The 25435-nt window shown below is 37.0% G+C and overlaps 1 protein-coding gene across 4 annotated transcripts in view; it reads left to right on the top strand.

The window, feature by feature from the left end:
- LPCAT1 (lysophosphatidylcholine acyltransferase 1) overlaps positions 1-25435 on the top strand; it is a 74178-nt gene that overhangs the window by 31656 nt on the left and 17087 nt on the right. For 3 of the 4 annotated variants that reach the window (XM_074875952.1, XM_074875928.1, XM_074875932.1), the window contains 5 exons: positions 259-313; positions 4004-4086; positions 15864-15989; positions 22889-23042; positions 23932-24030. In XM_074875952.1, coding sequence (XP_074732053.1) covers positions 259-313; positions 4004-4086; positions 15864-15989; positions 22889-23042; positions 23932-24030 — 517 coding nt within the window. The remainder of the gene's footprint in view (positions 1-258; positions 314-4003; positions 4087-15863; positions 15990-22888; positions 23043-23931; positions 24031-25435) is intronic. The other variant, XM_074875942.1, reaches the window with a different exon arrangement.

Genomic DNA, 25435 nt, shown 5'->3' with positions numbered 1-25435 from the left:
GTATATCATATTACTGCTTGTCTTCCTGCTTTTGGGTATCTTTTAAGATGCAACTCCAGTGTAAATTGCCTTTGTTCCACCTTACAGAATATAATGTATAGAAGTACTCTGAGACCTCTTCTGTTGTTTTTGTATCTGAATATGGTCATACATACAAGTCGGAATGTTACTTGAAGACTTTGAAATCTAATGTACTACTGCTTTACTACATGTACATTTTTTTTCCTCCATGCTTTTCCTTTTTTTTCCCCCCTTTAGGTTAGAAATTCTGTGGCTTACTTTGTGTCAGTTTCACAATTCTGTGGAAATTGAGGTCAGTAAAAAAAAAAACCACAACAGTGTATTCTGAGCAGTATCAGAATACATAATATTGTGCTTAATTCTGCAGTAAAAGTTTGTATTCAAACTATATGTTAACAGTCTGCAAAAACAGGTTAAAATACCACTTACATTTTAGACAAATTGCTTCTATATCTGAAAATGTAGCCTAAAAATGGAATAACAAAATATAGACTTCCACTTGGCTTAAGACTTTAATTTCTTATTCATTTAAGTAGATAGATTTCTGACTGTTTAAAGAGTCTTTTGTGAACAAATTTCTCACTTTTAATTGCCTGATTGCTATTCCAACTAGTATACCAACTGTGTGTGTTAGATATCCAAGTGTGTGAATGCTGATGTAGAAACTAAGGACTATCTTCTAGAGAAAAATCATTCTAAGTGGTTTCTTATAGGCCAGATAGGTTATTTAATGTCTGGCTAATTTTTTTTATTAGGCACTGTTCAGAATGTGAAATTGGGAAACACAAAGAAAATTTAAGTTTATGTATAGTCTTAACTTTGTTTTGAGGAAAACACTACGTGATCCTAAGGCTGAAGACTATTGTAGTGAAAATGCAAGAACAACTAAAACCTTTCCTTTTAAATTGTTGTCCTTATGCGTTTTACAGAGAGTAATTACATTTTTGTGTAGAAGTATGGTGTTTTCATAGAATCATAGAATGGTTTGAGATTGAAGGGACCTTAAAGATCATCTAGTTCCAACCATGGGCTGGGACACCTTCCACTAGATCATGTTTTAAAGGTGTTATATAGGATATTTGACAGATGTTCTGCAGTTCTTTTGCTCACATTTCTTAATAATGAAGTAGCTACTTATCTCTTACTGATAGCAGGGTAAATTAATAGGAAGAACTATTACATATATACATATGTACATATACATATTGTGTATATATATACAATAGTAACATATACCAATCACAGTAGTTATCATTGCTATGCTCTGTGTTTGTTTATGCTATAAATTTTTCTCAGAAATGATGAATGCACAAAATACCAGCCACCGAACAATCGTATCTTGTAGAAATTTGTGGTTACTGTTATCGCTTTCGTGGCATGTTTTCAGCTATTAATAGTATATATATTTAAAAAAAAAAAAAAATCATATATCTCATTTCCAAAACAGTGGCATGTTTTTGGTAGAGGGGCCAGGGAGCAACTGCCTCATGCAGGAACAAGGCAAACCAACTGATTGGCAGGATTTTTAATCTATCTCAGGAACATGGTTTTCTGCCCTAGGCAAGTAAAATGGGTTCTTTCACACAGAAGCGAACACTGCTGAGCTTTCTTGATTTTTGAGACAGCAGCTGCTAGCAGATGCTGAGTTTCTGTAGCACATACAGAACTTGCCCAAGGACAAGTTATGATCTTTGGCCTTCTTTTTAAAAAAAAAAAAATGAAAAAACAAAAGCTAGTGACTTTCTGAAATACGCTGTACTAAAGCAGGGGCTGGCAGGTAGAAGAGAAGAACTGTCTGCAAAGCTGCTTGCAAGTATGAGGCAGAGTACTTGAGAACTACTTGTTGAATCTGGTTTTGTAAGGCAGTGCTGCAGATTTAGCAATGTAGAGGAAAAAGTGAGGAGTTCTGTGTTCAAAGTCATGTTTTTCCCCCGGTCTCCAAAGCTTATTGGCTTTTATTCCTGCTTTGTTCCATCAGCACAGGGATACTGGCAAATACCAACCGGCCTTGATACAAGAATTATTGCTGAAGATCCAATAACTCAGGGAGGCGTACAGCAAAGCAACAGAACTTCAGCTGGTTTTGATAGCTTGTAAGGTCTAACAGCCAGCAGTCAGGATCTGAAATTTGTTAGTCTGGGCTTCTCTGCATATAATGTATGGTATGCCAGAACATACGTGTCATGTATATTGAGAAGCAAGCATCTATGTAGGTTTTATGATAGGTTACTATAAATATTGGCCCATCCATCCATCCTGTACTTGGAACTGATGTGCAAGCAATCTTGTGAAGAAGAAAGGGTATGTGATCACCTGCGCATTGAGTTTGGTTTGGCTCATGTCAGTTTGTTTTGCTGGCCTGTCAGCTTTAGTGTTCATACATCTATCACAATCTGCAGCAGCTGAGAGTTCTTAGTGTTAGTGGTGCTGAAATGATTGTGCTAGTTGTGTCCATTTAGGCACAGACACGTAGAACACTTTTGAAATCGCCTCGTATTCAAACTTGTCCTGTATTTGAATGACTTAATAGCAATTTGCAACCCAAAGTCAAAGAATAGAATTGGGCTTGGAACTTCAAGGAACGATTTTTCTGTCTGTTAGCTTCACAGTCTTTGTCCTTTTGTATACTGCATCACATCAGGCTGGCACACCTGCTTGTAAATCTAGAAGACAGGAGTCATGTTTTCAGTTGCAGTGGCGCATATAGGGAGAACTGTAGCAAAACCCAAAATAAATTTAAGATTTGTCCATCACTGAGTTACCTCTAAGAAACAGTTAGACAAACATCTACTGGCAGCATTTTGGGTACTGCTGATCATACCATTACGTGAGTCTGAAAATACGGCTAACTTTGCAGTTATTGAGAAGTTTTTGCTTAAATGATAAACTTTGTATTCATTTCCCAGTTGTTATTTTCTTTTTTAAAGACCAGTGTGAAATTTCTGGATCACAATTCCTATTTTATACTACCCATAAGTAATTATATGGAATATAACTAAGCTTATTACAACTTTGGTTTCTGCTTCAGAAGCTTTCCACAGAATTATGAACATTTTGTTCACTTAGTGCATAAATTATCTCATTGCATTGCACTACTAAGGGAATTGTCTGTCTGGTACTGAGCAGGGATGGGAATCAGAGTGATCCCTTCTTGTTCCTTCTATCTGAGAAGATAGTTACTTGGCAGAAATGAGACATTTTGAGGGTTTTTATAGATGAGACTGGCCATGATCTTGGGGCTTACATCATGTTTTAACAAACACTTAAAAACACCACCAAAAGCTGGAAGGTCTTTTAATATAGACCATCCCATTTTGAAAGCTGCCTTTTCTGTTGTAGATCTCTAGCAGTTCAGGTTTAATTCTCCCTTTCCAACCTCAACTGTTCTGTGATTCTGTGGCCATCTGCTTTTATTTAAAATTTCTCTTTCAGTTGAGTATTAACAAGTAGTGTCAATTTGAAGGAGAAATTTTTCAAAACGTCCAGCAACAGAAGTTAAAAAGACTTCTGATGTGTACATTAAGCAGGTATATATGTTTTCAAAATGTGCAGGGGGAACAATAAATACCTGATGTCCTGAGAATTTGAATTCTTAATATTTAAGCTATAGAACAATGTTCATGTAGCAGGTGCTTTTCTTGGTTACCTGGAAAGAGCTAAACAATACAGGATGTAAGAGAAAACTTTGTGCAAGAAACTGCTAGTACTTTTAAATGCTTGAAAAATTCCTGGTCCCACTTATGAAAGGAGGATAAAACTCGGGTTCCATGAGGTAAGAAATGAGCAGAGTCACTGTTACATGAATTTCTAGAAGTATGACGCATTCTTAAGCATTTAAGAGTTCAATTTTTAATTTTTTGTAGTCCTTTTGTTAATATAATTTTGTAGGTAGCAAACTGTATACTTTTTTCACCATAGTGCTATAATAGAGATTGTTTAAAGTGTTAAATATTCTTGGTATAATTCAGTTCTCTGTATGCAGTTTCTACCCGTGTATATTCCTTCAGAAGAAGAAAGAAAAAATCCAGTGTTATATGCCAATAACGTCAGACGTGTAATGGCAGAGTAAGTATGTTGTAATGTGGAATAAAAATAGATCTGTGGCTTTACTCTTAGGATCAAGAAAATTTCATGAAATCAAGTCAATGTAGTTGCCTGCTTGCAAAGAAGCTTGTAGTCTGCAGTAGTGTGTACAAAACTTCTCATATAGCAGTTGCCTTCCTCTCTGAGGAGGCCAAGGAGCCACAAACACAGCAAGAACTGTAGGACTCTGGTTTTGTTTTTTTTTTTTTTAACATGTCTTCATACAACAAGCCAGTTCTACTCGCTGCTGTGGGTATTTAGTCTTCTGGGGAGAAAGCTATAGTTGAATTTTATGAAAGTTAATGTATCTGAATTTTGTGCTATTGAGGTTGTATTTTAAGCTGTGACTTTTTTAAGGAAGTTGAGAATAGTTTTGTGTATTCATTGTTAACCTCTGGTTATTTTAAATAGTAAAGCACAGGAAAGCTGGTTCTGTTGGAAATAGAGCACTAATACACTGTGAACTAATTGAAGTTGAACATTAATGTGATGACACAACACTTGTCTAGTGTATGATAAAGTCAACATTGAATACACAGACCTTCATTCTCTTCTGTTGTATTTTTGATTAACCTCTCTTCATTTTTTGTTCTTTCAGTAAATCTTTCAGTCAGTAGATGTTCTCAGTATTTACAGAGGACCCTCAGGTCTATGATCGCTAATAACTCTTGAAGAATTTATGAATTTTACTAATCCTAATTTTGAAAGAATTTATGAAATCTTAATTTCCTTGTGTAACTTCTCTTCTAAGTTACCAATTTCAGCCAAAGGCAAGTTTGTAGATAGAAACAGGTAATTCTTCTCTGGTTTGTAAGCAGAACTCAGCTCTGTGAGTTTCCTTAAGGATGTTTGGCCTATAATATAACAGTAGATCAATACTCAATCCATTGTACAAAAGGACATTTCTCACAAAAGAAAAAACAAAAGGATCCGTGTGAATCAACCTGTCTCAGAGTTGCAGTGACCTCAAAGACTTTTATAGTTCACTTAAGACAGTCAGCTGGCACTACATAAAAGTGTTTTCCTCAGACTTTGGGTAGAAGACCATGTTACTAAACCTTTATTCTGAACTCTATTCCAATCAGATGACAGAAATTTTGACAGCCTACAGAAGTTTACGACGATGGGCATGTTGAAAGCCTTCCCTTCTATGTGTGCATAGGAGAGATGTTATTTTCCTTGTCCTTTTGTTTCTCCTTCCCACCTCTGAAGAATTAGGCATTTGGGGTAACAGAAGTGGGATGCAGGTCTAAAGGGAAGACTGTCAGAATGGGGAACAGCAAATACAGCTTGTTTTGAGATGAAGAAGAGGCTGTAGATGCTGTGTTGATGTGAAAGGAAAGTAAATGTGATTGGTTATCAAAGTTCGGAAGTTAAAATGCAGACAGGAATGAGACAGAATGCTGATGTCTGGATACTGCGGATTGCTGTAGATCAGGTAAAATAACATCAACATAGCCAAAATCTATTTACTTCTGACTACTTCCAGATGCTTATTTTTAGTGGCAGTTTTCCAGACTCTTCCAGTTCATTCATGTGGCTTTTGGTACAGGAGGTACCAGCTCAGATGCTGTCAGTCTGTTCTGGAGCTGTAATGGTTGCAACTCTAGCCCCTCAGGTGCTATTTGGTGCTAGCGTTGCACTCTGCATATCTGAGTAAAGGACAGTATTACTGCTTTACCTAGATTTGTTTCCTTTTCTTGAAGATGGAATCGGTGGCGGTGTACCATTTTGATGTCGAGAGGTCACTGCAGAATCTGTTTAGATATCTTCTTTCCCCTTCCTCCCCATCATATTTTTCTGGAAGAAGAGTAATCCTACTGGATATTTTACAGCAGAAGCCGTGGCAGTTCCAGATAATAATGTATTTGTGAGTCAGAACCAGTGTCACGGCAAAACCTTGTGTCTTGCCCCTGATTTCAAGGGGCATTGAGAGACCTTGTAGAGTGCAACAATAGATATGATTTCCACTCCTGAAATCTCTTTGCCTTCATTGTAATCTTGTCTCATGAACAGGTTCTATTAAGCGTTGAACAAAGCACTTGACAGGATGTCTGATTCTTATGCTGCTTCTGCTTGTTGACTCTGGAGAATTTTTGGTTTAGCCTTATTTGTTTAGCTTCTCTGTGGGCAGCCGCAGATGCGAGTGATGGAGGTCTCTAGATAGTTCCTGTTTACTTATATATAAATCGAATATTTGACAAAGGAGATGCTGTCATTCATAGAGGCTTGCTTCCTCAGGACGTTAGGTTCTTGCAGGACAGATAAATTTACTTGCCCAAAAAGTGAAATCCAAAGTGAGCCTGGCCTTTTGGCTCTCTTTCAGGCCAGGAACTTCAAGCATAACTGTTCTGTGCTTCAGGAGCAGGCAGCCATACCAGTAACAAAGGAAATGCCACTTTTTAACTGCTGTAGCACTCTATGGGTCTTTATTGTATTCTTTCTCATCTGGGATGACAAGCATTGTATACTCTTGAACATGCGTTCAAGTGTTAACCCACCATTTGTATCATTCACCTTCTCTGCTGCCATATACCAGCCATTTGAGTATGAACACACTGGTTTGTTTTTCCTGGGCCATTGTGCTGGTTTTGGTTGGGACAGAGGTAATTTTCTTCATAGTAGCTAGTATGGGGCTATGTTTTGGATTTCTGCTGAAAACGGTGTTGATAACACAGGGATCTTTCAGTTACTGCTGAGCAGTGCTTACACAGTGTCAAGGCTTTTTCTGCTTCTCACCCCACCAGTGAGTAGGCTGGGGGTGCACAGGAAGTTGGGAGAGGACACAGCCAGGACAGCTGACCCCAACTGACCAAAGGGATATCCCAGACCATATGATGTCACACTCAGCATATAAACCTGGGGAAAGAAGGAGGAAGGGGGGATGTTTGGAGTGATGGCATTTGTCTTCCCAAGTCACCGTTACATGTGATGGAGCCCTGCTGTCTTGGAGATGGCTGAGCACCTGCCTGCCCATGGGGAGTGGTGAATGAATCCCTTGTTTTGCTTAGCTTGTGCACGGGGCTTTTGCTTTCCCTATTAAACTGTCTTTATTTCAACCCGTGAGTTTTCTCACTTTTAATCTTCTGATTTTTCTCCCCCATCCTGCTGTGAGGGGAGTGAGCGAGCAGCTGTGTGGTGCTTAGTTGCTGACTGGGGTTAAACCACAACAACCATGTTGGGGATGATCATCTCACTGATGTGAACATTGTGACCAGAAGTTACTCAGTCTGGATTACTATTATGCAAGCACCCTTTCCTGTTGCTTCTCAGGACCTCATTTCACAAACTTTAAACCTAGTTTATGTTTTAATTAATTGAAATGTAATATGAGCTGATCTCTTGATGAAAGGTGTTTCAGTATTTGTAACTGACCTGTCACTAAATTCCACAAGAATCCATGTGATACATTTCCATTTTTAAAAGGACACTGTCATGGTAGAAAATGAGTTTAACAGTTACAACTTCTGCAGACATTTCAGTTGCACCTGTGGCTGCTTACTGCAGTGCTAACCTGTAGTGGTATCTTCACTGCAGTCCTCATCGGGAGGATGAGCAAGATCCAAGACAGTAGTGGCTGATCACTTTACAGCATCTTTAAAAATCCAAAGTTTCTTTCTAAAAGGGTTTCTTAATCTCACCTGTGCAATTACCAGTATTTTAATGTCTGTGATCTTCAACCTTTTTCTCCTTGACAGATATTTATTCAATAGCATTGGGCCAAAAACTAGAATAATGTGCAGTCTTGTTACAGCCACTCAGCTCGCTGTTTGTTCTGTTATCTGTGTAATCAGAACTGGAATTACTCATTCAGGATAGCCAGTGCTGCTGTCTTAGTTACTCCATGCTTGTCTTCCTTTGGATCACTTTCTTATTCTGCACAAAAGGTATGTGCTGATTAGATTAATCCGCTGTTTAGAGAATGGCCCCCTACTTATTCCCTCAGTATGCTTTGCATTTGATTTTTCTCATACAACCTACTCTGTTTGAGTGAGTCTGTCTGCTACTCTGTTTAGTGGACGTTCTTCTCATGTACAACATGCTATCAGGAAGTGTGTTTAGTGTCACTTTCAAATCACTGAAAATGTGAGTGCTTTTAAATATGGCAACAGTCCATGCAGGTTCTCTATTTAAAATAAGTAAATAAAATTCGGTGACATCTTGCGTTTTAATTCATTTCATATGTTCTTTATTGCTCTAATACAGTTCTGAAGGCACCATGCTAGTAAGTCATGCCGTGTAGGTACCTATTATATTAGCTCATTTTTGTAAATATTACGATTGTAAAATTGTCATTTTGGTCTTCGTGTGCGTGAGCTATTATCACCTTATATTGATGGCAGTCAGTGTGGATTATTTTGATATGTTAATTTATAAATTTCAGTACATACTTTTTCTTCTATATGTTTTTCTAGTTGAGTGTTAAGTTTTCTGGCCTATGTTGTTACTTTTTTTTTTAAATATCTTCAAAGTATTAACTCTTGATTTACTGGAACTACAGCAGTGTTGTAAAATTGTCAGTGTGTAGACCTGAGGCTTCACTCCCAGCTCTTCTAGAATTATTAGGAACAAATCATCTGACCTTGCCATGATAAGAATTTATTTCTAAAAATTTCTCAGTGGTAAAGGAGACATATCTACCACTGCTAAAGCATTGGAAAGTACTTAATTTTCTTCATAAGATATGTCATCTTAATTGTTTCCTAACGTAAAGTATTGCATATGACAGCTTTTTTTTTCCTCTTGGCAACTTTACTATTCTCAGCTAGTAATGTCACTGTTTATATTTTTTCTTATGCTTTAAAAATAGTCTTACGCTTCTTAGCTGCATCACTTGCAACTTTGTCTTTACCTTTCCATATTGTTTTTATGAATATAGTTTCTAATTTACTGCTACCCATTTAAAGTTCATCTGTTTTGTGGTTTGTTTGGGGTTTTTTCCTAAAAAAAAGTATTAGTTGTCTCTTCATTGTGGGATTGTAGCCTTTTGCCTGTTGCATAGATTCTTGAACACCTAATTTTCATTAATACTTTTATTCTGGAAGACATCTGATAGTTGTAAAGTAATCAAAATACTGTTTAGGGTATAGATACCGCTTTAAAGAAGAAGTAGGTAACTCTTCCACTCCTACTTTGCAAGACAAATTTGTTAATTTGTTACCTACCATCCATTAGGGCTCAGATATATTTAAGAGGAGTATATCAGTAGCTCAGCTTCTAGTTACTGCATGTACTTAGCACTATTCATTTTGTACACAAATAAGCTAATGGTAGTTCAGGCAGCTAATTGTGAAAATCTACACTGCAGGATTTTTGTGTAATTCTAAAGTAACTTCACCCTCACCCATAATTACAGACATAAACTGCTTAGATAACTATACACAGACCTGTTGATCACTTACTAACATATAAACAAAATTTGTGTTGCTTTAGTTGGTTAGTTTCTCTTACAGAAACTGTCTTCAAAATAGAGAAGAATATGGTTTAGATGGTACAATTTGGAAAAAATGCAAGTTAAAATATTATTGTAATATTTAAAATATTGCAACTTTGTTAATTTTTTTATGCCTATGGCAGATGTTTAGACTGAAACCTAATCGAAACTGGACACCTTTGCCCCTTTGTTTTTCAAAACTACAAGCACCTCAGAACTGAAGTTTTGTCAGCATTCCTGATTTGAGCATTTAATTTTTCTGGTGTTAGAACTCAGCATTATAACTACATACATGATGCTAGCCAGGAGTTTTGAAGTTTCTTTTGTGGTGAGCCCGGAAATTCAGACTTCCTGTAGAAATACCAAAATGTCATAGTCTGGTTTGTATTTTTTCAGTAACTGTTTTTCCTCTCCACTTGCACAAATATTTAAAGACATATTTTTATATTTACAGTAGTTGCTCAAATCAATTAAAGTGTAGAGTGTTAGGCATGGAACTTGGAAACATCTGCCTTCCTTATGTTTTCTCTGTCAAATCCTTGCTAGGATTGCTTTCTCCTTATTGGAGCATGTCATACTGTTAAAGCAGTAACTCTTATCAGCTTGACACATGAGCATTACGTTTTTGCTTTTGAGAAATGAATTGTTTTTTCCAGCATGCTGGTGAAGGCAAAAGATAGTACAGATAGTCTGCTATGTCCATTTCACCTTTTGTCATCTACGTAGTCAAAATCAGATATTTTTTTTTCTTGCGGGCTTTTACAGTATCAGAATGTGATCTCTGCCACTGTATGTGATATGGTAATGCTAGCTGCTGAAGAATAGCCTTGAGGATGTGGGTTTACATAGCTTACTGGTCGATCTCATGGTTATTTGTTGTATGTTCAGTGGCCAATTAAATCTAACTTTGGAAAAACTGCTGTGTTCTGTGCCTATGCTGTCTGAAGCTTTATATGTGATTCTGCAGAAACACTGGTTGGATGCTCAGCACTCAACTTTAAAATTCAACACTTTTTGTCATTTTTATATGATCAAAGACCTGAGGATCGGTATAAGTGGAATTATTGAAGTGCTGGAGTTAACAAGCATCCATTTGCTTAGGTGCAGGCCCTATACAAAAGTGAGACCCACACTGTGGACTCTGTTTATTTCTGTGAGTCCTGTAAGTGTGGCAATTAGGCAAGTGTAGTTAGTGAACAGGGTTAACTCTATGCAGCTTCTTGCTAAGTTTTTCTTGAGGAAGAAATAAATTTTTTGAAGTTAAGTAGTACTTTGCAACAGTCTGGTTTCAACTAGATTTTTGAATGCTGACAACACAGAGAACCTGCTTCATTTTTCACCCCTTGAAGAATTGTGATATATAAGTCTACAAGACCAACAATTACAGGACCCATTTTCTAAACACAAGGGATAAATTCAGCTGTTAACAGCTTCTTTTTCTGTCTAAAAATTAAACCATCATGTGATACTATATTCCTGATGTGAACTCTAGACTCTTATGACTGGACCTTCATTTACTTGGAGAATGTCACAAAGTAGTAGTAGACCAAGGAGAGAAAGGGGCTATCTACCCTGGCCTTCCAAAACTAAATAGGTGAAAGCTCTTCAGCTTGGGAAAGAAAGAAGGAAAAAGAAAAAAGTGGAGGTCTGTTTTGAAGATCGATAAAATCATGAGTGTTCTGGAAATGCATAGCAAGGTAAGTCTGTTACTTTCCACAGCAAAGAGATAGGAAGCACTCAACAGCAGATCAGCTGAAAGTAAATGGAAATACTCTTTAAAACATGTACAAAATTGTGGCATTCACTACCAGATGCATAAAATGAATTTATCAGAGCTGAGATAGATGTAGCAAATTTTTTACAGTATATGATTCTAATACACAGTGGCACAAATAGTCTGATTCAGGAAGTTCTTATACAGATGACTACTAGAAGCTGGGGTTATTTGTCCACCATGTTTTGTATGTCTTTTTCCTAAACATCTGATAGTGAAGTAAAATACCAAGTTTAATATCATTTAATGTTTTCAACACCCTATAAAAATTATAGCTGATTTAAAGGGTTTTTTTTGAGCAGCCTGTGGGATATTTTCTAGATTAGTTCACAGATCCTCTTATTAACAATGTAAAACACTTTGAAAATGTTTTTGTTGAAACATCGATTCAGAATGTCACAATATTGCCAGTGCTATTTTCTCTCACTTTGCATAATATTACAGCAGTCACATTCTGTTTTATGTTCAGAATTTTGCATGCGTAGTGGATTGGTATGCAGAAAATGAGAAATTTGATAATTTATTTTTATGACTGCACAAGTGTTAGACATAGGGAGCTGTTTGGTGTGAGAAGTCAGGGTATAACAAGTACAAGTGTTGTGTGTAACAGATTGGGTTTGCAGGAGGGCTTTTGGGTTTTTGTTTGACTGTGGTTTGGTTTTATTTTTTTGTAGTGACTTGCTGACTTTGGAATTTCATGTAGTGTGATATCATAAAAGGTAAATAGCCAGCATTTCAGGAACATAGGGAGGGAAAAAGTCTCAAGGTATGTCAAGCCAGACATGCATGCCTGGCCGTGTAAAGTTGCCGAATATTAAAAAGGCCAGGCTCAGATTAACTGACTGTGAAAGCAGAGGTAGTATGAAGAAAAGAGGCGGGGGGGAGGTGGGGGGGTGGGGGTTGAAGCTTCCAAATGAAGATCTGGGAAAATCTCTTATATTCCTAGTTTACTAAAAAAAAATGGGCTGCACTTGCAATTTGCATCTTGAATTGATTTTTTTTCCTAGCACTTGAATTGAAGTAGAGAAAGATTGCCCTGGAGATAAATTGGAATAGTTTGCTAACTGGTTCTGTAGAAAATCCTGGGAGTTGCAGTTGCACCCAGGCTTTACAGTGAACTCTAGTATGCCAGTCTTTGTTGTAAGAAATTGAAATATTCACAAGTCTCAACACAAATGATGAACTTTATATGTTCCCCAGATTCAATTTCTTCAACATTCCAAGCTGAAGTCATGGTCCTTTTGTATTAAACTGCTAGCCCTATGCAGCTTGTGATTTATCTTCTGAACTCAAGAGTCCCTTGAACTCTAATTTCTCTGGCCCTGAACTTTACTGTGAGCAAAAGTTGTTTCTTCCCCTTCTTCTGCCATCTTTGTAATTCTCCAAGTCTGGATATATATATAAACATGCTGTTTTGGTTCATTTTGCCTTTTTTTTTTTTTGGAAGTCCAAAGGCTGGAAAATTGCCAACAGGTATGCAAGAGAAGATGCTTTTATCTGTCTCAATCCTGTTTTGTGTATGTGTTGACACTGGGCATACATGCAGGCATTAACTGTAATGGGTATTTTCCTGTACTGATAACACTAAGTCTGGCCCACATACTGCTCTTTCTGTAAGGGGTGCACACAGCTATAAAAAGATGCAGGTTGTATTTTCCCCTTATGGTTTTGCTGAGTCTGAGATGATCCCTGCTTTTGTTTGGAACTTGTTCTGTATCATAAGTTTGCCGTTGGTTGGTTGTTACTTTTTGTTTTGGTTTGGTTTTAATTTCTCTTTGGTTAGGCTTTTCAACATGTTTGGAGACCATTATTTAGAAGTTATTTAAATCTGGCATTGGTTCTGGGGTGGTAGTCAGTCAGGCTTCTACCCTCCCGCCAGGTTGAGCGGCCTGATCTTTCTTAGTCATCTTTCTTTTGATGTGCTTGAAAAGCTTCTACCTTTTAGTTTTAACAAGCTATTGTTTCTTGCTGTGGCTTGCCACCTTATGGTTATGTTTTAACTTGTTTGTCTTCTCAGTTTTCATTGAGAGAACATGTGGGGTTTGTTTTTTTTAAAAAAAAAAAAAGATTTACATTCTAATTGCTACCTTTAATCATTTGCTGAGTCATACTGGATATTTTTTTGTCCTTTCAGAATCTTTTTTTGATAACTGTCTTGCCACTTCTGATCCCTAATATGGTGCGTTGTTTTGTACCACAAATGAACACTACCCTTTCAGTTTCTTCTTTTACCTTATTTTTAACCAGCTTCCCCTTTTCTGTGTAGTTGCCGTATGTTTCAGCTGATTGCCCACAAGTTCCTGTATTTCTGTTGTGTGTTATACCTACTGTTGCCTTAAGATCTGATGAAATGTGGTGTAATGTGCCTGGATGGATAAGAGCTTTGGTTATTACTATATTCTTTTCAGTAAGCCACTCTGGATAGTACTGCTTATAGTGTATCCTTGCTGGCCTAAGGGTTCAGCTATTTCACTGACAGTTGACAGGGAAGTTTCCAAGGATGATCTACTGTGCACACAGAACAAAAGAAGGGAATAGGAAGTAATCTAAACTGACAGGATAGACTCTTCTTCTTTCATTCACCCCTTTTTCATCTTCCAAGGAAAATGTATTTTGTATTGTATAATACTAATGATTTAATATAGTATAATACAATGCTATATTGAATATCATATGAGTATTGACAAGACCCGCAATACCCGATCTCTAAGTCAGGTGGAACTTGGAAACTGATTTAAATCCCCACAGCATGGGGGATTTCTTCATCTGGATTTTACGCAACATTCATTACTATGTTAACCATAAGCCTATGGGATGAAATACGGTATCACAAGAACCTCTTGTCCATTCCATTGAAGTGGTTTACTGATTTGCAGATACTACGAGGACACTCATCATAGGAGGAGTAGAGTGATGAAATAGGAACAGATCAAGAAATGAAAAATTGGGAGAAACTGAATTTAATTGCTTAGGATCCCCCTAGCTTTCACCAGTCTGCAGGATTTTAAGATACCTTTTCTATGTACCTGTATCTTTTTGGTTTAGTTGACTTTTTCCTTTTGTTCCTTCCTGTTTGTTGTTTCTTTTCTTTTTTTTTTTTTTTTGGGGGGGGGGGCCTCTTCATGCAGAATCACTGCCCTGTATGTCCTTGTTTTATTCATAAGTAGCTTATAAAAAATATCTGAATTTTTAACATTTTTGGTACTTCTGACATTTAATATCTATTACTGAGGTGTTCTTCCTGAGTATTTGACTTTCTTAGCCTTAGAAAGAACAGAGAAACCCTGATCAGTAGCCTTAATGTTAAGTGTATGTGTTCCTAGTGTATTAGAATTCCTGAAGTTTGACAATTAATTGGTGGATAAGAGAACTGGCTTATGTTATTTACATTGACATTCAAAGGCCTTGTAATGAGATTCTGGGGAAGAGGCTACTTAACAGAAATTAAGTGGTTATTGTACAAGAGGTAACTGCCATTACGGATCAAACTGTCTATAGTAAAGTGTAGAGTTTTCATCAAAGCCAAAGTGACTGTAGCATGCCTTGGGGTTTTGTATCAGTCTTGCCATTACTGTATATTAACTTCACAGATGAAAAAGGTGGTTAGTAGTAAGGTAGAAGAACCTGTAGATGAAAAGAATGAAGGTAAGTCAAGAAAAAGTTTTTGTGAAGACTCTTCATCAAACTAGAAAAGGCTGCACAAAGAAGATAGTGTTCTGTACTAATACAAGTAAAATCAAGTATAATGGAAAACATGGCACATGCGTTAACTCATGGAGCAGTGTTTGCTTTCTAAATTGCATCTTTTGTTTATACACTGAGTTCTCAAAGGCTTCTTCCAAACCAAAGTGTCTCAACTTTGACACAGCAAATGCAGTGCAACTACAATATCAGGATTTCTTTGAAGTATCTTTTGGTGCTGCTAGAGAGCATCAGGTTAGAAGTAAATAAAAAATGAGGACTTAATTGTTTGGCATATAGAAACTTGGGAGTATTTTTTCTTCTACCTTTCTTATGTCATACACTTAATAAATTGTGTTTGCTTGGAGTTTTAACTCTGCTTGCTTTTATACTTTATGTTCTAGCCATTCTTTGTAGAGAAATGTTGCCTGTTGTATAATTTTAATATTACCTGAAGGTAATAGTTGTCCTGCTCAGGTGATTATTGATTTATTAATATGTTTGTGTAATAATAATCTAAATATTTAATAGAATTATTAATAAATAGTTGTATTTGCTCTAGATTAATAATTTTGAAACCTTTGTTATTCACTTCTATGAAAATATTAAGGAATTTGAAAGTCTATGCACTGCCTACTTTTTCTCTTGTGCTCTTTAACATTTTCATGTACTCATAAAGTCAAAATAGATGTTCTGCAATGGGTAGAGTACCATATTTCATCCTTTGTATGTGAACTTTCTTTTACGGGCTCTTATAGTTCTTCAGAATAGAGAGTATAATTGTACAGGATTTCTTGATATTAAAAAAAGGTGATTCTGCTCAGTTTTCTTAGATTATCTCGCTTATTGTGTTTCTTTGGTTTATTCAAGGGCGTTGGGAGTTTCAGTGACAGACTATACATTTGAAGACTGTCAGCTAGCTTTGGCTGAAGGACAACTTCGTCTGCCTTCAGACACATGTCTCTTAGAATTTGCAAAGCTTGTGAGAAGCCTTGGGTGAGCATATACAATATTTATATGTAAGGTCCATCTTTATTATATATCTATATAATTTTCCCTTCATATAACGATATTGCATTTATGAATATATATGGAATGTTGCCATATTACAATTGGGGAAACAGTAGTAGAAAATTAAACCAATACTGTCCTCCACTTGCAGAACCCCTAGATCCTAATGAGTAGAGTAGGTTATAAAATTCATATTTTCACAGTCTGACAAGTGAGCAGTGTTTCTGAAGTGTTCATTCCTGAACAAAACTAGAAGACATCTCCTGAAGATGGTCAGGAATACTGTGGGGTTCCTAATATTTGATACAGTTAAGAGTCAATTGCCCTTTCCTGTGACATCTGTGAAGGGAGAACAGCACTGCTATAGCAGTCTTGTGACTGGATTAGCGTTATAATAGTGAGGGCAGAGGGGTCACCCTTTCCCAAGAAGCACAAAGCAGTGGTTTATCTTTTGAGTAGGTTACTGCTAAATGGACTTTTTAATGGAACTGTAGCTTAGTATATGCAGTGTGGCTCCTCTCTTCTTGTTGCTGCTGTTTTCCAGTTTTTCTCCTGTTTCTGCTCTCATCCTATTTAACAACCACAAACTGAGTTTACAGCCTCATCCTATTAACTGCTTTAATATGAAACACCCTTTTCCATTTTTTGTCTCCTCACCTGAAAGTATAGACCATAGTTTCATGTTTCCATTCCATACTTTATTTCCTTTCACTAATTTTTCCTTCTTCCAGCTTGTGTACATAAATGCAAAAAAAGAAGAAAAAGATCTATTGGAGAATAAGGAATGTAGGACAGCATACATTATGCATTCAGATGACAAGTGTATGTTAATTGTTGGGACCTCCACCTGGAAAGACTTCCAGTAGAATAGGAGAGACTTCTTAGGGGAAGCAGATTCTTGCTTTGTTCCAAAGGCTCTGAATTCACAGAAATAAGAAGGAAAAAAAAAAAGCAAACAAAAACAACCCAAAAAACCGCCCATGTCTCTTTATTATGCAGCTGATAATCCCGGGATTCAGTTTAATCCTCTTGTTAAATTGTCTGACTTCTGCCTGCTCAATTTAAAGCTTTTCTTTCAAATTATGCTTTTCTGGGTTTTTGGTTTTGCCTCTAAAACAATTATGTGCATTTCTGAGTGAGGCTCCCCACAACCCAAAATCTCTCTGTCTGGTTTGAGCAATTGTACGTTGGTGAAATATTATTCTGTCTTGATTTGGATATGTGCCAGTAAGAAGGCTATTACGATGGTATTTTTCTGGCACAATTGGATGAAGATTGGAAATATGGCTTCATCTCTAATGCACGTTCGGCGATGCAGTCATTTTGCTGTTTATTCAAAGGTTTTGAGGCCAGGAAGGCATTAAGATCATCCAGTCACATCCCTAAATAACTGGAACAGTAAATTTAATCCAATGGATTTTGCATCCAGTCTTAATACTTGTTTTTGAGCAATAACATACCTTCAAGGTAACATCTAGTTTTAAATGCAAGATTTTTTATAGTAAGGCAAATCCAGACATGTTTTTTGGTTTAGATTCATTGAAATCAAGTTATACCTCAGTTTGCTGTACTGGAGAGTTATTTCTGTTCACGTTATCTATCTACAGGATTTATTAACATTGTATGTAAAATTTGCTTAGTCTGTGCTCAGCTGGATGGGATCCAATCCTGAAGCCATGCAGCTACTGCTGCCAGGTCACAGCTGTCTGAAACTTGGCTGCCTCATATTGAACTCTGTGATAAATTGACTGCTGTATCAATGAGATCAATTGATCAGAGTCCCATCTTCTCAAATTCTGCATTCATTAGTCCTCAAGCAGTTATGCTTCTCTTGAGCCTGATAATCTCTGTCTGACCAATGAGCTAATGACTAAGTGATACGCTATATCTTTATTGTAGCTTTCATACATTGTAAATCCTCTGCTTCATTTGATGATTTATTCCACACTTAATTACCCTACTGTTTAAAGTGATTTGGTATTTGTACTTTGACTGGATCTATTACCACGTTCTAGACATTGAAGCTTGTTTGGATTTTGTGCCTTATTAGAGACCTCTTCAGATATTTTCTCCTCCAGAAAGTGTTAATACTGTATAATTAAGTCTCATCTCCATCTTTTTATGAGATACTTTTTATGAGCTGCTTTAGGGCAGTTACCTGCAAGGAGATCATTAAGTTCTGATTTAAATTGATTTGTTCCTATTGTCTCTAACTTCTGTTCATTCTAATTCCTGCATTCACTTTGCCCGTGAACTAGAAGGACCTTCTAGCCTTAACTGTTGTTCCGCTTTCATGTGGAACTGTGGCTTTTAGGCTATCAGATGATTTCCTAATTTTTTTTAGTTGTGATTATTCTCAATTTTAATTGTTTTATTTTCTGAAAATTGGGAGGGAGGACCAAACGTAGCACATCATGCAATCCAAAGTAGAAATTTTTTAGAGACTGTGTTCTGTTTGCTGTTGGATTAGGTTTATAAAATCAGGTCTTGATGTAACCTGAAATTTTGCTCAAGTAATCCTAGTGCTCCAGGCCTTTTGCATCTTTTTGGGGGGAAAGTATTGATAACCTCATCACACTTCTAGCCAGATTAAGGATCATCTGTTTGTTTATTTTGTACTTGATTTTTTTTCTTTTACTGATCTCTTTCTTCTCTTTTCTCTTGCTTTCTGTCTACCTTTCAATTTTTTAACATTCAGTCCTCTGCTACTGCATTATTTACTTAATTGCTTCCTGTTTTTTTCCTCCCAAATCCTTCACTCTTAAAACCCCAGGTATGATTTGGAATGTTTATCAAGTCTGTGGATGTGTGTCACATCCTTCTGGTTTAGTCACTGTTTTCTACTTGTTGATTTTTCTTATTTACTTGAAGTCTTTTTGGCAAATATTATTTTAAAAATAATATTTTTCATCTATTTTTTTTCTAATGTTTTTTTGAAGGCTAGGCAGCACTGGTACTTGTACAAGATGGCACATTTTCTCTTCCAGTATGGTAGTTGGCTTCCACTTTGTGCACCAAAAAGCAATAAGTATAGAAAGTACAGCAAGAACATAATATGGTATCCTAGTGAATGTGCATTTTATTATTGGTATCCACATAACACAAGACCCTTTCATCTGGCAGGTTCTTGATCTGGTGTATGCATTTAGTATACAGACTGAGGTTCTTGGTACCTTTCACTGAAGACAGTATAGCTTTGCAGATTATGTCTTCTACTTTTAAAAGGTATGGTTTGCACCAAATCATCTTTTTCAGGCCAGATTTCAGAAAAATCCCCTGTTCTTGCCTTCTACACTTCTTGACTTTCTCAGTAGGGTTACTCTTAGTAATTTTTATCTTTAACAATGGGCAGCAATTTATGTTGGAATTCTTTTAGGATCCTTAACTATCTCTTTTGTTTTCCTGAGCCTGAGTATTATTGGTGTCTTGTACCCATGTGGTGGGTACTAGTGATGTCTGCCCTGGAAAAATGTTCTACAACCTTAGCAAGCCTGCAGGATTTACCTCCTTACACACTCCCTGGCGAAATTCAAAATTAGTAAACCTACTTGTGTTGAATCAATTCTGCTGTCTCTTACCAAAAGTATTTTGGTAAGAATGACCTGAATTAAACAGCAGTTCCATTTTGGCCACTACTCTCCAATATTATCTCAACCTGTTGACCACGAGGATCCTACTAGGCAATGCCCCTGTAGGGCAGATCATGAGATCTGCAAGGAGGAGATAATTACCTCATAGGTCTGGTGCCTGTTTATTCTTGGTCAACAGCCTTTACCATCCAGACTACACTGAAAGCTTCTGCTGTCCATGTGTGCCTGAAATGGTGGTCCAGACTGTAGGAAGAGCTTTGCATCCCCAAAGTAATAACCCTGGCAGATAACTAACAGTTTCATGACTTCAGAGTGTTGAGAGATCATCTATAGCAAGAAAAAAACCTTGTGGAGGATGTCCATCTGTATTCATGATTAAAAGCAATACTGTCCATTAAAGGTGATCACAGATCAGGCTTAATGTAGCAAATACCAACCATGATAGCCTCTGCCATGTGGATCAAGGCAGGGTGTGACAGAGTATTCAGAAGGTCAGCTTTGCAGCTGTTCTGTATTCTTTCTCCATTATGACAAGAAGTTGCACAGAAGTACATCTGCAGACATAAAACTGAATGTAGTATGCTTTTCTGGCATAAGGCATGTTTCTCTGAGCTTGCAGTTTACAGTAGCTAGCTACAAGATCCAGCTGTTCTTATGCAACTTCCAGCTCTGTGAGACACTAGAAGGTTTTTGGCAGGGTGCCAGCATGCAAGAAAGGAGTTTGTTCTCAAATAGTCAAATGCAGCTAAAATTAGCTTTAAGGAGGTAAGACATCTACCTTGCTAATAGTGGTAATTCTGCTGAAAAATACCCTACCTTTAGGGATCTGGTTTTCCCTGCGAAGTCTGCTGTGAAGGGTTTAATGTTCAGAGCTGTTAATCTTGGAAAATGTCCTTTCCATCTTCAGGGACTTGGAAATGACTTTTTGTTCTCTTTAGTGCGCACTGGCTTAAAAACTGAAGCAAAACACCACAACAGCAAATAACGTTATGTATCCTAAAGCCTAGATCCTGCATGGAAGCCATTAGGCAAACAAGCATGATTTCATGACCAGAGACATCCACTGTTGGCTTTCTAGCTTTTATAGCCTCCAGTGGGATAAAAGTAACAATTTTAAACGAATTAAGACATTCAAACCATTCCACATAAGTTCAGAATCTATTGTGGGATTTGGAACACTTGGCTTCAAAAGACTTTCAGCATAGTAAGTCATGGTCATCCACCATCAATTACTTTCTCATTGTGAAATGGCTAGAGGGAAGTGAGCCCACCTTGGATTACCAGAAGTACAGTGCACTCATACTCAAGCTGAAGCAATGTTTGCCTCACAGATCCACATGCTCTTTTTGAGATTGGCTCACACCTCTTTCTATACAAAACCCAAACCACAAGATGTTTGTAAGATTCATGGTAAGCCATGCTACTTTCCGTACAAGGTTTTGGCTTCAAACTTTTTAGCTTTTTGCACTTCAGTGACTGGTGAAGAGGAGATCTCACTAATCTCAAATTCTACTCACCGAACAAGTACTCCCTCTGTTGTAGAAGGTGAATTTTGAATCAATTAATTGCAAATCAAATCTCTCTGATTTAGAGACAGATGTTAGACTGCGTGTTCTGTGTCAGTGGTGGCTTATCTCAAGGGAGGATTTGGATGCCAGCTGTCCTCATCCTACAGTTAAAATCCATTTCAACTACTACAATGGAGGATGTATTATCTGTGGACACTTCTTATATGTAATCCTGCATATGAGAAGTTGAGTTCTGTGTGCATCTCAAATCCTCCATGGATTCCTTTGTGATTGTTACTGCTACTTTTCTACTTGATCATGAAAAATGAATGTTTGCAGAGGAGTTTTTTTGCTACTCTTTTTATACTGTCTAGGACCAAAACTTAAGATAGGTGCTTTAATGCCAGAATGGAGAACATACAAATGTTCTGTAGGGGCCATGGGTCTCTAGAAGAATTCTTTCATGTTCAGGTCTTATAATTCAGAAATACAGGGCTTGGTGTTGTTTAGTTAGTACATTTTTGGAAAGTCAGTTTAGGTAATCACAGGCAGCATTGTAGTTGTGTTTTTACTTACAAGCAGTGATTTTTAGGAAGGGTCATTTCAGCAAGTGATCAAGGTCTGGAGCTGACGTATCAGATAATCTTCCTATCAGAAATGCTCTTATCTTTTTTCAGAAGCTCCTGAGAATGCTGATATTAAGTATTTTATTCTTTCTTGTCACTGAGAGGAAGCTGCTGAAGAGTCCCAGCTGCAGTCTGGGAACAATTCTGGTGTGAGCTTGTGAGTTCTGTAAATAACTTTTTCTTGTCTGCAGCAGCAAACAGCAAAACAGACAGCTGCAGAAGAATATTGTAGAAGACTTTATTGGCTACTTTTGTCTTCGGGCTTGAAAGTTTGGATGTGCACATTACCCTAAATCAGTTCAGAGGAAACCTGCTGATCGAGATTTGGCTGATCTTGTATTAGGGAGGGAATTTATGTTTCCCCACATACTTGCAGCACCATTTATTGTATTCATAGTAAGACTTTTTTCAAAAAGTGAAAACAGGAAGCTTGACTTAGCAAAAAAAAAAAAACCCAAAACACACCAACAAAAAAACCCCCCAAAACCCCAACAAACTAACAACCACCATGCACTAGATACTTGCATAAATATAAAGCTGTTTGTTCATCAGTCAAAGTCTGGTTTTGCAATTGGAGGGACTGAGGGAATTTCTGTAGCTGTATTAACTGCTATAACTTTGTTTGGGTCACCTCATAGTGTCCAACTCCGGACTGAATGTAAAAAATGAGGACTGACAAACAGGGTTAACTGTATAATCATTATTATGTAATCCCTGATTTCTTTTAGGCAAGATGCATCATGTTCAGTGACATTAGTAAATTTGGAAATGTAATTGGTTTATATTACTGTCCTATACTACAGCCATATTCAGGTGACCTAAATCCCACCTGTTCTCCATGCCTGGTATTTATTAGCTAGTTCTGGACTAGTTCATGTTGAACTGCTTACCCATACAGCTTTGATCATAAGTAGAACAAAGGATACAAGTTTATGACCAGGGTTCCTAAGCCTGTGCAGTAATTTCTAATACAGTTCAAGAACTGTATTAGAAGCCTTAAAATTATAGGAATATGTTATTTTATAATAAAATTGCTTAGTAATTCCAGATTGTGTAATGTTTTACACCATTATCATCCATTGCTTCATTTGGTATATTGAAATTTGTGGTGTTAAAACTGGGTTTACTTTTGAAATGTGCAAAAATAATGTGCTTTCTAGGCTGAAGCCAGAAACACTTGAAGATGATCTTGATAAATATGCTGCAAGTGCCATGAAAATGAAGAAAGAAAAGGTTGATCTTAAAGAATTTTCAGCATACTTGGAATTTCCAGTTTCTCACATCTTAGAAAGTATGTTTGCACTTTTTGATGAGGTAAGAAATTGTACTACTTTGGTCAACTCCACTTTAGTCTAGTTCTGTTCCAGTTGAATTCACTGAGGTCTCTTTTGGGCCAGCGCTAAGGGCTTTTGAGCACTTCACCACAGTATTTGCCTACTGCATTTCCCTTTCAGCAAGGTATGAGCACCTGTCATCAACTAAATAAAGCATTTATTCAGGTAGAAGTTAAAAGGAGTATCAGTTAGACAAAACTAATTTTCTTTCTAGATGCAAAATATGAAGAGGAAGAAAGATGAGTTCAGGCTAAACCTCTGATGCTGTATGTTGCAAGTGAATGCAATGCCTATTAGCTGATATTTCACTTGCCTTGTAAATAAATCACTTGTTCTTCTAGGATGCCCGAAACCTGAAGGGCCTAGGAACTTGGCAAATGAGCCAGTTTTTCAATCCTCTGGCAATCAGTCAGAAAGGGGAAATGAAAAGATAATAATCTTTGGATGAGGTGCTGTTTGGACCAGGAGGTGGATATGTTCACGGTGTTCTCTTGTAGACCAAAGAGTAGATGTCATGTATTCAGGGGTTAAATTAGGCTACCTTGCTTCTGATTCTCCAGTTTTAATTTTAATCTAGTAATTCAGATGGTTTAATATAAAAACCTTAAATACACAATTGAAGGGTAACAGTAGCAGAAGTGTGTTCCAAGAACATTTGAATTATGACTTCTGACTGAGACTCTGAAAGGTCCTGTAGAGCTTTGATGACTCAGGTTCTTGCCCTGCTGTAATTCTATTCTACTGACACTTTTTTTGTAGTGGCATCTCTAATGATCTTTCTGAATAGTCTGCATCTTTAGCAACTGTTAGTTATTTATGGAAGTTCTCAGACAAATTGCAGTATTTTGAGGTGAGGTTTTCCTTCACAGAATGAAGATGGCATAATTGACATTCGGGAATTTGTCATTGCTCTGTCAGTTGTCTGTAAGCCATCCAAAACTCTGGAAACAATTCAGCTGGCATTTCAGGTAAGCAGTATTTTCTCTATGTAGTTCACTTATTTTTAGAAAACATTAATACTGCCATTAGACTTAACAGAAGCTTGTTTCGCATGCCCTTTTAATACTTAATTACATTTTAAAGTAACAGTAATGGAAAGTTGGATTAAGAGGTCATGTTCAGAGGGAACACATGGCAAGTTTAAGTTGTGTGAAATTATGGAAGTTTGCAGTTTGAAATTGTTCTCTGTGGAATTCTGGTAGAATCCTTTTCAGCACACTAAGTCTCAAACCTGAAGTCCTTTGTATTGATTCATCTAAACTAAAGGCTAATGAGTTGTGCTTACTCCTTTTATAATGTTTCAATCAAATCTTATTTTTCAAGTTAATAAAACATCTTAAAACTTTTCCTACGTGTTAGTAGATATTAACTTTTTTTACCCCCTCTTATTTTCATGGTAAGATTTTATTCCCTCAGTTTTACCATGTTTCTGTCTTGGTCCTGCAGTCTCTGCTCAGACTTTATGCTTCCCAGAAGTGCTCCTGATCTTGTTCTAGCCTCAGGGGTTTGTTGTAGCATCAGCACAGATAGTTAATGCAGGTTTTTTGGGGAAGTGACAGCAGCAATAGTTAATGTTTGCCATTCCAGTGGGTTTGTCTGACACCTTGTTTTATTACTTTTTAATTAATTTCTTTAATATTGCTATTTCAGCACACAAACCCTGCTGCATCCTGCATCATCTTTTCCCCTTGCTATGAACTCACATGGTCTTTAGTGTTACTGAAACTGAAAAGTGCTAACTCTTGATGCTGTCTTTACTATTGAATGCACGGAGTTGAGAACATTCAGTTGCATGGTACTACATGGCAGCCTTATTTTGAGTAGTTGTTTTCTGGTTCTTCAACATACCTGTATTATTCTCTTACGTTTTGCTAAAGAAATGAGACTTCTGTGAATGTTTAGTGTTCACAGCTATCATTCTTACCCTTTGGCCAGTATCAAACAAATTTGACAAAGGAGGAAGGACCAAAAATACTTAGTTCCTACAAATATTGGGGGAAATCTGCCTCTAATAGCTGCTGTTACTGCTGCTACTAGGGGAAAAGCAGAAAGGTCTCTGCTCTTTCTTACTCCATTTGATCTATATAATGGCACAGAGAAATCATCAGGTGCTGTTTGGTGAGCTCTGTGCCTTCATACTAAAATGAACAAGCTTGAAGTAAATTTGAATCTTGGCTTTTGGGCAGTTTTCAGTGAAATTTAGCTCTCATGATGCATAATGTGAAATATACTTTTACCATTTTAGAAGAAGAAAGGCTCAGATTGGGTGATTATTTTCTTTAGAAGCTCCTAAATTTAAGTTAATAGAACTGTTTCTTAGAAAATTTCTGTTCTTCACTATCTGCTCTGTTCTTCAACTCATAATACATAATT

The sequence above is a fragment of the Strix uralensis genome, chromosome 1 (genome assembly GCF_047716275.1).
Source record: "Strix uralensis isolate ZFMK-TIS-50842 chromosome 1, bStrUra1, whole genome shotgun sequence".
Lineage (NCBI taxonomy): Eukaryota > Metazoa > Chordata > Aves > Strigiformes > Strigidae > Strix > Strix uralensis.
This window is presented reverse-complemented; position numbering and strand designations above follow the sequence as displayed.